Here is a 13,499-nt window from a genome sequence, read left to right as displayed (position 1 = left end):
TGTTCGTGCTATCAATGTATGACATGAAACGTTCTGAAAGGTGCGATCTAATTTGATATAAAACTATTGAAAAGAACACCATCTGTTGCATGCTATACTATTTATGATTATAAGTATATTTTCTATGCTTTCTTATAGTTAACCAGTAGGAACCTAATGATGACTATGACTTTACATCAATGAATTAACCAGTAGGAACCTAATGATGACTATGACTTTACACCAATGAGTTAACCAGTAGGAACCTAATGATGACTGACTTTACACCAATGAATTAACCAGTAGGAACCTAATGATGACTATAACTTTACACCAATGAATTAACCAGTAGGAACCGAATGATGACTGACTTTACATCAATGAGTTAACCAATAGGAACCTAATGATGACTGACTTTACATCAATGAGTTAACCAATAGGAACCTAATGATGACTGACTTTACATCAATGAGTTAACCAGTAGGAACCTAATGATGACTGACTTTACATCAATGAATTAACCAGTAGGAACCGAATGATGACTGACTTTACACCAATGAGTTAACCAGTAGGAACCTAATGATGACTATGACTTTACATCAATGAGTTAACCAATAGGAACCTAATGATGACTGACTTTACATCAATGAGTTAACCAATAGGAACCTAATGATGACTGACTTTACATCAATGAGTTAACCAGTAGGAACCTAATGATGACTGACTTTACACAATGAGTTAACCAGTAGGAACCTAATGATGACTATGACTTTACACCAATGAATTATACATATATATATATATATATATATATATATATATATATATATATATATATATATATATATATATATATATATATGTATGTATATATGTATGTGTATATATAAATTATACACACACACACACAAACACACACACACACACAGTGTCACACACACACACACGTCTGATACAGTGATAGTGCACATATAATATGTGAAACAAAGACCTTGTGGCCATGGAGCAATGAAATGGGATATTACGTTACTCATGGTTTAATAAATGCTATTTTCTATTTACATCATTAACAATGGGCGTACATGGAACTTGTTGCAGAACCTAACTACTCGACTCGATTCGTGTCACTAGTTAACTCGTGACCTGACATGACATGACTCGCCTCCTCAGGCATCAACTCCCACATGCCGTGTGTCACTTTGCAAATTCACCGAGTATGCGTTCCGGGAATGCTGAATAGGTTCAATATATACGGTTCAACCGCACAGCAGCAAGTACAAATCGAACTAACACCGGTCATTCGATGCGATGTGTTCACAATCACACCCTGCATTGCTGCAATCACATATGGAATTCGGGAGGTGGCATTGGAATATTGTAGATCGTGAGATACATTGTGGAAATAACTAGATTTCATTATTAAAGTATTGACAGAAAATACTCACCACGTTCACCAATAACAGGTGGGGATGTGTTGTCCCAATATTTTCACTATGGATACCGTTAATGTTCTGTGTCACTTCAACGCGATGTCACGGACTTATATGCAACTTTGCAGTCCCATGCTGGAGCGCCATCTTGCGTGCGAGGCGGGACGTGTTTGGAGAAGAGAAGACACAAACATTTCCATACCCCCTAGGTATCTCGAAATATTTTTGTAGTATTTTCTTAAATTAGTAAATAGACGATATTCTATTAGAAAAAATATAAATATACAGTTACTCCAAATTTGAAGTCAATTTTGATATTTACTGGCATAATACACTTGTGGTTTAGGTTTGACCTGAGAAGGACGTTGTTTATGCTGTCATCGATACTGTAACGTCACTTCCCCCGGTGAATACTTACGCGACATAGTTCTATTTAAACCCGTTATTTTAGAGATAAACATTGGCAGATATTGTGGTGTTGACAACTTCAGAAGATATTGAATATTAGGTTTTGATAAAATCTTCGATACAACAGTTTATCTTTATTTGTTTAATGTTTCAATTTCTTGCCCAGCGTCCTTGCGGATGAATACATAATCAGCTGATTAGAAATACACGTGTGTTGGTCGCATGTTTTCCGCGTGGCGTTGTTTGGACGCCATTTTCAGGGAGTCATCCGCCAGAAGGGTGAGGATTGCTTCGTTGGAAAAACATAAAAAACATCAAAATGAGCGACGATGACAGAGATATTGACATCGAAAGTGACGTAAGAAAATGCACATGAGTGTTTTGCTTTTAAGTATTGTCGTTTTTAAATCCCGTTTGTTGATCTTTAACAATATTGGTAATATTTTACAGGAAGAAGCACTGAGCCCTCCACAGGCTCATAATGAGGTATGCATGTTTATGTATAGTTCAGGTCACGTGCATATGAAATAAAATGTCCTTTCTTGTTGGAACGAAAAAAGATTTGATGATACCATATTAATTTTACATGGCTTATTATTGAACTGTAAATAGATGGCATATCCACTCAAAATGTAATTTATCATAATTTTTCATTTTATTTTCACGTCAAAATTTCTGCCGTGTGACTGTCTTTCAATCGCAACGTCAGTCCTCTACCATTTGTTGATTTTACGTTCTGTATCGCACTCTCTTTGAAAAGTTACTCATGACATTTCTTTATACTCATGAAATTATTATCACTGATACCGCACGTATAATTTTCTCAATCATCAATGTGTTGAATGTTGTCTGGCGATGTCCTTACATGTAATATTCACAACTTCAGTTTTGAAAATCGACTGTCATCAGGAACGTATCACGTGTGGGTGTTGTTTACGGTATGTCAACATGCGTGAGGCCGAGAGTATCAGTTTCGTACCGTTCAAATGCCATAGCGAGTATGTCAAATACTAATAATAACTCCACATGTGTCATTCTACATAGGCAGAGAAGAGGGCCCATCATAACGCATTGGAACGAAAAAGACGTGATCATATAAAGGATAGTTTTAATGGTTTAAAAGAATCTGTCCCAACATTGCAGGGAGAAAAGGTATCTAATTACATTTTGTCTTATTTACTTTGGATTATACAATTTCACTAGATATAATTTTATGAAAAATATTGTGCATTGGTTCTTCTTGTCAATGTGACCATTGTTGTTGATTTTACTGAGGAAGATGAAAATTCAGCAATGCTCTGTGAGCTTGTGAGTAGTTATTTATCACCTCTGTGGGTGTGACTGTTTCTATCCATTGTAGTTAAATAGCCTTTGTAATGTGGTGTTTTAATTACCTGTAACCCTGACTTCAATACTTAACAATTCACTCCCATAAAACATAGTTATCTAATCCTTGTCATTGTGTGTGTAAAGGTTTACTATGAAAACACCAAATATCAGAATATTGGCCTGTGGTTTATAGAACAGTATGCCCTCTTCACACTCTCACTACAACATATGAATGGCATAGTAGATTTCACAAACCTATGAGGATTCTCTTAGTTGGGGCTTGGCATTAATATATCACATTCATACAGTAATTACTGACTAGCAATTTTCTTGTCAGAAATATGATATCATACCAGTTAATGAATAGATCAGTATTATATTATGTCAATTGTTATTGTCACAGTTTCAATAAAAAGGAGGGAATCAAATGTCAACATAATAACTGAAAATTGATATTTTTATATTCTAATTATCATTTCAACAATTTGGCACAGTAATAGGTGTCAGTCATATCTCTTTTACCTGGTATTGATGTACCACCCTTAAAATATCAATCATGAAACTGTCTCATACTGGTGCTCACACACTCCGCCTGGTTAAAACTGTGCATGATATTAAGTGAACTGTTACCTATCAATACAAATTATAAAGAACACCTGATAATTCTGTAACTAAATCAAAGTAGGAAAGACAGTTTAGAAAGTTATTGGTGCACTTGTCAAAATAACATCAAATACTAACCCCTCCATGTATTACAATTTTATCTTGATTATCTGTTGAGAGGTCCACCTGCAGGGTGGGTCTCCTACACAACGCCATTTTCTAGGTACACACAACACTGAAACTATCAACTCTTTTCAAAAGTGGTCAGTATTGGATGTACTTGTGATACTGTGAAAGATACTACACGTAGAAAGTAACATTGAGATGCACTGTAGCTTTTAAAAGAATATTGCATTGGAAATCCAGTTTGAAGCATTTACATGCAATAATTATATTAACTGATGTGTAGGTGGAGACTGGCTGTCAATTCAATAAGGACATTGACCACATCAACACAAGCCCCGTAAACATGTCAGCTGCTACAATACTTGAGTAATGACATAAAGGAGACATTTCTAAAGCCATATTGATTCGACTTCAATTGATCACCAAATTAAGGGTATACTTTGATCTATTCAGGGCTTCAGTAATGTATACAAATATACATGTATCTTTGTTAATTTTTGCCTTTCATTCAATTGACTTTGCAGTGCATGCAACCACACAGTTTCGGAGCAACTCATATTTTTTTTGTGTAAATACTATTTCAGGAGCTGTGTTTTATTATGTAAAATGTATTTGATTGAAAATACAGATTATTACATGTCAGGGTGACAGTAATCTCTAGCTTCATATCAGATACAACATAATTACATAAAGACATTCATCCATATTTACTAGTACTCAGTATGACATATGACACATTTTGATAATCTCAAATTTCTACATGATACACGATTGAAAAGCTCTATTGTAATGGTAAATAGACCAGGACAAATAATGCATGTAGGTTTTTATCATTTATGCAAATTTGTTGAACTGTTAAAGGATGGTGACAAATCCGTCACCATGAAATAGAAACAGCAGCATGTAGACTGAATAGCCTGCTTTTTTTTGCATATATTGTCAAGAAAAGGTCACTAACCAGATCACTAACCACGACTTTAAATAAGAAATATTGTATATACATGGGACAGTATGTCACTTGAGTTGATTGCGAATGTATGATAATATCCGGTACCTATAAAAATAGTTCATAGGACCTTGATATAAAGTGTTTTATAAACGTCATGCATTAATAAATGTATGTCCTTCAATTTCATTTCAAATAATTGCATAATGCCATTTCTTGACATGTGTTTAGATATTTAGAGTGTAAGTCAGCCAACTGCATTGTTGCACAGTTCACAACATCATTGGTATACCACATTGTTGTAGGAAAGTATTGGGTCTTGCATTTTTGTGTAACCTTTGTTGCAGAGACTAGGTATTGTCTGTTGTTGTTGCCACCTCACTATTATTATGTAAATTTTAAGTGTACAGGATAGATAGCAACATGAGGTACTGTTCCCATCTTTATAATTTTGTCTGCTCCAGGCTTTACCGGGATGAGTTTTCCTATTTATTGCAGGCATCCAGGGCTCAAATTTTAAACAAAGCAACAGAGTACATTCAGTTTATGAGGCGTAAAAACAATGCACATCAAAATGATATAGATGATCTCAAGAGACAAAATGAACTTCTTGATAAACAAAGTGAGTACAATTTGAAAATTGATTTATCGTTGTGTATGTATGTGGTGGCATGTTACAATCTGACAAGAACGTGTTGTTCTATTGGAAGGACTTGGAGACATACTGGGAGGAGTTTGAAAGTTGGCAGCCATGGTATGATTTACTGCCTATACTGTACTAGTATTACTACCAGATGTATTAGATTTCAGTTCTACTTGTATATGTTTCTGCTATGGAAGGACACCTGCTATAATTCCCAGTATAATGGAGGAAACAAAGTCAACCAGGAATATTTAATTTAGAACCAGCCTCCCAACTGACCTACTTTGACTTTTTAAGAGTCATGTAGTGTGGGAAATTCATTACTTATGGGATAAAGGGGATTATTTTTACAAACACAGGTACTCCAACCTTGAGAAATCACTTAGTATAGTATATCATTACGTGTATACCAAAAATCATGTCAAATATTTCCACAAATTTTTGCACAGACCCCAACAACACAGTGCAGATTACTAACCCAGTAATTGCATTTTCTAATCTCATTGTTACCACATGATGAAGGTCACAGCATTGTATTCTAATGACTATTCATGAATGAAACCTGGCAATTGTTGATAGTCGTTAATGATTTTAAGATGTGAATTTCCAAGCACACCCTGATTGATCACCTAGTATATCAAGCAATAATTGACATTAATATTGACCAAGTTTTGTTTGTTTACCTGGAGGCTGCTACAAGTAACTCTGTACAAGGTCAAGAAAATATGTTAAATATATCAAGTTAAATACCAAAAGCAATGAAAGCTTGGCTTACACACCAACAGCTCCCATCCAATACTATAGAAAATGTCATTCACAATTAGGAAGGGGTATCAGTGTCTATTTGCCACAGGGAGTGTCGTGTCTATTTTCTAAACAACATTGAATAAATCGGATGAGAGTTATTGAGACATTTCCCTTCAACTGCATAGCCTCTTTACCTTTGTATGAAATAAAGCATTCACATGTCAAGGACAGTCGCGATATAATCAGTTCTAGCATATATATACATAATGGAAATTTTGTTCAAATTACATTATAATTATGAAGATTTGATATAGAATATATAGACTTTTGTAACACATTTCACAGCTGTTTTTTTCTGCCATGTCCATAGTATACAAATACACAGATAAAATTTAATACCTATCCATCGTTTGTAATACTATCAAATATGACTACGTTGCAGCAATTTCCCCATGCACAGATGCTGAGTTCAACCATATAGGGTGTAAACTTGCTAATAATACATTTCAATGTAACCCTTTGTCTGTAAGGTCATATTATATGTCTGTGCCCCATTCTTGCAATTGACATTAGATATTGATGTAACTTAGCAATGGAGTTCAATGGCACTGTACAATGTCTTTTTCAATGGATAAATTTCTAGAAAGGACATCAGTTGTGACGTTTTACAAGGTTACATAAATTGTCCTATGTAATGTACTTTATATTTGTCTTGTTCCAGATTCTAGCAACACTTTATATCACAGTCTTGGTGTGATATAGCCTGTCTACATTGCTGATCAGTGTCTACACTAGCTCTCATCTACACTCAGTGGGTGAGAGTTATGGTAAACACAGGTCAGCAATGTGGATAGACTAGGTGTAAGGTGACTGTTTATTGCAAGGTCATTTCCCTCAGTTTGTCTGTTAACATATTGAGTATTGTAGGAGCTTGTCCCATAGTGTTTTTTGTTTATAAGCACAGTAAACACGTAAAATGCATAAATGCATAACGATTTTCTTGTGGTCTTGTTTCAGTTAATGCCTTAGAAAAAGCCAAAGCTCTTGGTAATTATGACCCAGCAACATTAGTTGACACTGATGGAACACCACTCTTCAAAAATCCTAAGGGAGGACCAGTGTCTGCCTTTGATGGGGGCTCAGGTTCTGAATCAGACTCCTCAGAAGAAGCTGTTAATACACAGGGAAGACGTAAAAGATTGAAGACAGTGACGTCATCAGCGACTACAATAGCATCCACTGGCAAAAGTTAACTGATGTGGAAACACGCCGTATTAATTTGATTTTTATCCTTCGAAAAAACTTATGAAAATATATTGCACAAAAGTATTAGACAAACCTTCATTGTTTGAATGCATGGATAAGAAAACATTTTGTTCTTCGTAGGATTTTTAAACAATATCTGCATGTATTGAGAAATGGACTCTGAAACTAATGTGCAGATTGTTGGAATTTAAAACAAGGGGAGGGTTTGTCAATCTAACTTTGTTGTGGTATTTGGACTTCAGGAGCATAATGATTGCCTCAATGAAATATACAAACATTCCCTGATATAAATATAATTTTTTTTTCTTTTAAATATTCAAAATGGACTTAAACATTTCAGTTTACCCTATATCAGGAAGAAGATGAAATAAATGAAATAATTATAACATGATATATTCATTGCCATTAAATTTATTGGCAAACCCAAAGGGTACTTTTTACACACTGGAAAGCTTTAGACGGGGGAATATTTTTTTTTTTGTCAAGCAGGTATTAGTCTGATATTTTCAAATGTATTTGTGCAGTTGTGCAACTACATATCTTCAATCCTGGTTCCAAAAAACAAACAAACAATTTCATAAGTTTCAAGATTTGAGTATAGAAGTTATGCATGATTTCCACGTTCTAAAATTGAACATTCTCATTTTGTGCTGAAACTCAGAATTGCAATAAGGGTCAGATGAAAAACTAAATTTTCAGTGAAGACATTTTTCATTTGAAGTTATCTTAGAAACGAAAATGCAGTACATTGTATACAGAAAACATAGTTGCTTTTAATGATTAGGTCAAACAAAATGTAAGTTGTAAGTGAAGACCAATTTTGTTTAATCAAAGTTATCATTGTCATGACAACAATGAATATAGAATATGTAGTTTGGTATGTGTGACGTGTAAATTTCACCATCTTGTGACAGTTTCAGTCATACACTTGTACTCAAAACTACTGTGGGATTCCCTTCCAAGAAATATTTTGACTACGAGAAATTTCATTACAAATTACTGTGGCAAGGTTTGCTACTTTTCTTCTCATTCACTTAAAAAATTTTGTTTACAATGGAAAAGGATGCCCACATAGTTGTGCAATAATATTTCTGTGTCATGCCCAAACACATGATATCCAAATATTGAATATGGTATGTTTTTGGATATCAATCCACTTTGTGATACAACCTGTAGCTTAGCTATGTATGTCTTAACGTTCACCAAAAAATTATGTTACATATTGTTGTATTCATCAATAGACCCTACACCAACCGAGGGTCTATGGTTCATCATCATCTTCATGTAAAGTATGGAATTATACCAATAATGTCCTGAATGTTGACTTTGTGGACCTATTATACAATTGGGCACACTCTTCAAAAGTCATGCTTTTCTATTGTATAAACTTCATCTGCAAAACGGGTATTTGGGCTGTAGAGATAACTATTTCTATTAGTTTGGTCAAACTGCAGCACCTTGGTCTCCTAACGATGCTCAGAGTTAAGTTTGCCCACATATGGTAACTCTGGACATTGTCAGTGTTTCTGAAAGTTAATGATATTAGTAATTGCTTGTCTTCCCAGACAACATTAAAAGATAAAACTGTGTATGAACTAATTATCTCACACCCCCAATGGGTTGAGTGGAATATCTCACATGAGTTGGGGAATTTTTGTCTCATACTAGCCACAGTTGAGTATAAGACAAAAATTCTCTATTGACTTTAGATATTCCATGTTAGACCATTAATGTGTGGAATTATTTCGCACGTCTTTATTCTGGCATTGGTAGAGAGTATGGGATGACATTGATCTCACACTTATAGTGTCCCACACTCTTAGTCTGCCAGGACATGAGGACAAGTATTCCTTGCAGAATGGTAAGACAAGCAATACTTAAAGTGTCCAGTGTGTTGTTATACCACCAAGATATCATTTAAACAATCTGACTACAGGTATTGCATGGAAAGCCAACTGTTGTTGCTCACGTCAGTGTCATTTATAATCAGGTATCATACAGGTTTTGTGATTTACATTTCACATGTGCCTATCATCAATCACATCAGGAAGTTGTAGTCTTACTCAGCTCAGTGACACTAATCCAGAAAGTGCCCAAGTGAAACAAAAACCTATTGATTTGAAGACCATCATTCTACATCTATCAACCTTTGTTTTTTCATTACAAATTTACAAATAAACAACTAGTCATGTGTATGATGAACAAATAACAAATCTTTCTATAGCATGACTGTAAAATATTAGTAGTTGATGTCGTTTATAACCAGGCATTCAAGTAGAAGTAATCTGAAAAGCTAGATATAGCACATATTGTAGGGTGTCAAACTGTTAATCTTCAAGATGTTACGCTGCCTTGTCAGGATTGTGATGAGAATGAAGGATATGGGTTCCCTTCATCTCATTTCTACAAGTATGATAAAGGGAGAAAAAGTGTTCCAAAGCTCTTCCAAGATGTAATAGTTAACAGGCTTTCCTTTTCCCCCAAAATCCACCATTAACATCTACATGATCTTTGTAAATATGTTACCTTGTAATAAAATGCCAACAGTCAGTGTAAGGTACCAGTGTACATCACAGACTATTATTTCGCCCAGTACAAAACTGAAAGATTACCTCGTAAGAAATCATGTTAAAGACATGGGAAAGTTTTCTCCATACTCCTGTGCAAACATTTTAGTGCTATGTATGGACTGAAAGTGCTAAAGTGCAGGTGACAATCATCATGGCAACTGGTTAGCAAATGCACAATGAGCCACGTTTTGCTCTATTTCATAAGATCAGCATTGCGAATGATTGAAAAGATCCACATACAGCTTACTGTCAGACAAACTGTGAATGAAATGCATGATAGTTAGACATATTGTACAGCTGTGGACTAGGGAATTGGTACATGTGCTGTAACACCAATAAGTCAAACTGTTATTTGGATTTGTTGACTTGTGCCAACTGTGTATACAGTCATGCATGAATGACTGTGCATGTGTTTAGCTAGAGTGATATAAAACAAGATACTTAGAGAATGCATATCTTTCTCTTTTTGATGAAAAAAGAAAAGTCATAGCTTTAGCAAAGTTCTGTGTTCACTGTGTAGATCCATAACCAAAGAAAATATATGTTTTCACTGAAAATTTGACAACTAAAATACCAGGCAGTATGTAGTACATGTATGATGTAGATGTTTCATCGTACCGTTATTGATTACTGTTGGTACAGCACCAAATAAACTACCAATTTGTTTTTAAATTACTTTCCATCAGACTATTATGATGCCCTTCCCACAGAGTAGCTAGGTCAGATGAAGGTGTGTGTAAATTTGCTCAAAAAATAATGAGTCTAAATATTGACTCAAATGTAGTATATCAAATGGGGGAAAACCAAGCTGCAATAATATCAAACCAGTGACACTAAAAACAAACATATAGCCATTCAAAGACTTTATTCAAGTTTGTCGTATTTACATATGGGAGTGAATGCAAAAAACAGACAGAGTAATTATTATTTCCAAAATATATGTATTGGCAGTGATACGGGACAGCAGTGTATTGGACAGTTGATGGATTGAGTATGAGAGTAGAATAGAATAGGCCTTAGCAAAATCAAAGAAGTGCAGATGAGAATAGTGTATTGGTCATTTGATGTAAATGTTTACTCTTCTCAAAGCTGCAATAGATTGTGCCAAATACACTATCATTCCAAGTTTAAAAGAAACTAATAATAGATAATTAAATGCAAACTATTTGTGTACAAGATATGCATGTAAAATGGGGTCATATTGATTAATAGGAAATCCTGGGACCCCCATTAGATATGTTTGTCCCCCTCCCCCCAAAAAAACAACAAACAAACTGAAACATGTGCAACGATTGTAATAGAAGTTTTGTCAGTACTGGTATTATTAAAGTATCTGGAGTATTTGATCCTACTTTGATGGAAATAATCTTTGAGACAACTGTGTGATGTGCAAATACTTTGTGTACTCTCTCTGTTTTTCCTTTTAGATTATAGATTGTCAAATATAGTGTTTTTACTGTTGTCTACCAGTTCTTGTATTTTTGCCATTTCACTGTGTCCCATGTACATACTTGTGAAAATAAACCAGTTGTGGTCATTTCAATTTACCTGTCTTTCTAGTGTTTCAATTTGTTATCTTTAGTTTCTACCCAGGAAGTTGAATACATTTCAGGTGTCAACACCTCACTTTTGCTACCTGATCTACATCATGGATCTGTGTGATTCCACTTCACTATTTCCAATATTTTGTTTGTCCTAGTATTAATGTCAGCCATTATTGAAGTTTGAAAAATGCGCTCAGTCAGTAAAGTCTGACTAGTCAGAGTGGGGGAGTGATAGCACTACACCAGACCATTTAATTATTCAAATAACATTATGTATATGTACATTTGTTATGCCAATTAACATGAGTTAACATTGACATAATTTACATACAGGCTAATATATGAATTTCTACAAATATGCATGCCGATAATGGCCATTGGGGCATGACTATTAAATTAAGTGGTTGACGCTGGTACTAGGACAAGCAGACAATGAGTCCCAGATTCATGAGATGGTGGAGAGTGATGTGAGTCACTGTGGACATGTGATTGTGCCAAACATGTACGATTAATTCTGCTGAATACGTTTCTCAAAATCGTACAGCAGGTGACATTTAGCATTGTATCATAAGCCCACACGTCAAGAAAAATGATATGCTACTATAAAATGTATTTACATCAATGTATTTGCTGGGCTGTGTACAATGAAAAGAACAGCACCATTGGCATTGTAGCACAACTGTATTTAGCTGTTGGTATGGGCGTGGCCTTGTTGCATTATTTTTTGAATCTTTATTAAATTGCCTGCCCTTCCCACTTTTCATCTTTGCAATATAAACCATCATTTAGCTGTTGCGATGGGCGTGGTCTTGTTAGCATATTTGCATACATTTTTGATTGATTTGTCTACCCATCCCTGTTATCTTTGTAATATGCATCATCATTTCACTATTGCTAAGGGCGTAGTTATGGTTGCTAGGGCCAAATGTGTCAAATATGTTTTCAACAACAACTACAGAATAACATCTTCAGAAACATCCCCACCAAGTTTCAACCCCATTCACCATGCAGTTTCAAGATATAAATTTTTGACCAAAATTGACATTTTTAGAACCAATTTGCATATCGCTAATAAGATTATCACATGAATACAGCTTCATTACACATGCCCAGATGCATCCCCATTATATTTCAACCCAATCTGCTCAGTAGTTTTGGAAGATTTTTGACCAAAAACACACATTTTAGCTCTAAAATACCCCTGAGTACCCACACTAGCACTCATGTGGCATGGGTTTCTGTTATTATTAGGTATGGTTATTTGAAACAGACAATTTTTGTAAAAGTGATATTGTACGATCACATGTGTACAATGAACGAGTCTGCATTCATTTGCATATCATTTGCATACAGGTATGCAATAATGATTTTTGGTATTGCACTGCAGTGCAAATACCCTTCAAGTATGTGCACTTACCAGTGCAAGTAACAGTACCTCTGGCTGTGTGAACTTTAGTATGAAAAGACTTTGTCATGTCCTTTGTATAATTGAAAGTGAGTGAATGTTTATCATCCCACATGTCCTTCAATTTGTTCCATCATATAAAACTTGATTATTTGTAATTGATTGATTTTATTTGTTTCAGGTCACCAGCTTTATTTTCTTTGATTAATTCCCTCTGTAAGCCAATAACAAGTCAGACTACATGTACCCGCAAAGATGGACAAGCATGTTCCACATCATCAGTTAGTCAGACTACCAGCAAAGGTGGACAAGCATGTTCCACATCATCAGTTAGTCAGACTACCACCAAAGATGGACAATCATATTCTACATCATCGGTTAGTCAGACTACCAGCAAAGATGGACAGTCATATTCTACATCATCGGTTAGTCAGACTACCACCAAAGATGGACAATCATATTCTACATCATTGGTTAGTCAGACTACCACCAAAGATGGACAT

General features: G+C 35.0%; 2 protein-coding genes across 5 annotated transcripts in view; one reads left to right on the top strand and one right to left on the bottom strand.

Moving 5' to 3' along the window:
• The window catches only part of LOC144450500 (alpha-(1,6)-fucosyltransferase-like), a 49,349-nt gene extending 47,792 nt beyond the window's left edge, over positions 1–1,557 (bottom strand). Inside the window, exon 1 of the mRNA XM_078141141.1 lies at positions 1,425–1,557. The gene's annotated coding sequence lies outside the window, so the exon portion shown is untranslated. The remainder of the gene's footprint in view (positions 1–1,424) is intronic.
• Positions 1,558–2,039: 482 nt separating this feature from the next.
• On the top strand, positions 2,040–11,575 carry LOC144448070 (protein max-like). 4 transcript variants are annotated; one of them, XM_078138230.1, is made up of 5 exons: positions 2,040–2,175; positions 2,268–2,303; positions 2,862–2,969; positions 5,320–5,443; positions 7,229–11,575. In XM_078138230.1, the coding sequence occupies exons 1-5, from the start codon at positions 2,137–2,139 to the stop codon at positions 7,462–7,464; spliced, it is 543 nt and encodes a 180-aa protein (XP_077994356.1). In that variant the 5' UTR covers positions 2,040–2,136; the 3' UTR covers positions 7,465–11,575. The 4 variants fall into 4 exon arrangements, with proteins under 4 accessions (XP_077994356.1, XP_077994348.1, XP_077994371.1 ...); XM_078138222.1 differs by having other exon boundaries at positions 5,317–5,443; XM_078138245.1 differs by lacking the exon at positions 2,268–2,303 and having other exon boundaries at positions 2,055–2,175.
• Positions 11,576–13,499: the final 1,924 nt, after the last annotated feature.

Source organism: Glandiceps talaboti, chromosome 2 (assembly GCF_964340395.1).
Source record: "Glandiceps talaboti chromosome 2, keGlaTala1.1, whole genome shotgun sequence".
NCBI classification, from domain to species: domain Eukaryota; kingdom Metazoa; phylum Hemichordata; class Enteropneusta; family Spengelidae; genus Glandiceps; species Glandiceps talaboti.
This window is presented reverse-complemented; position numbering and strand designations above follow the sequence as displayed.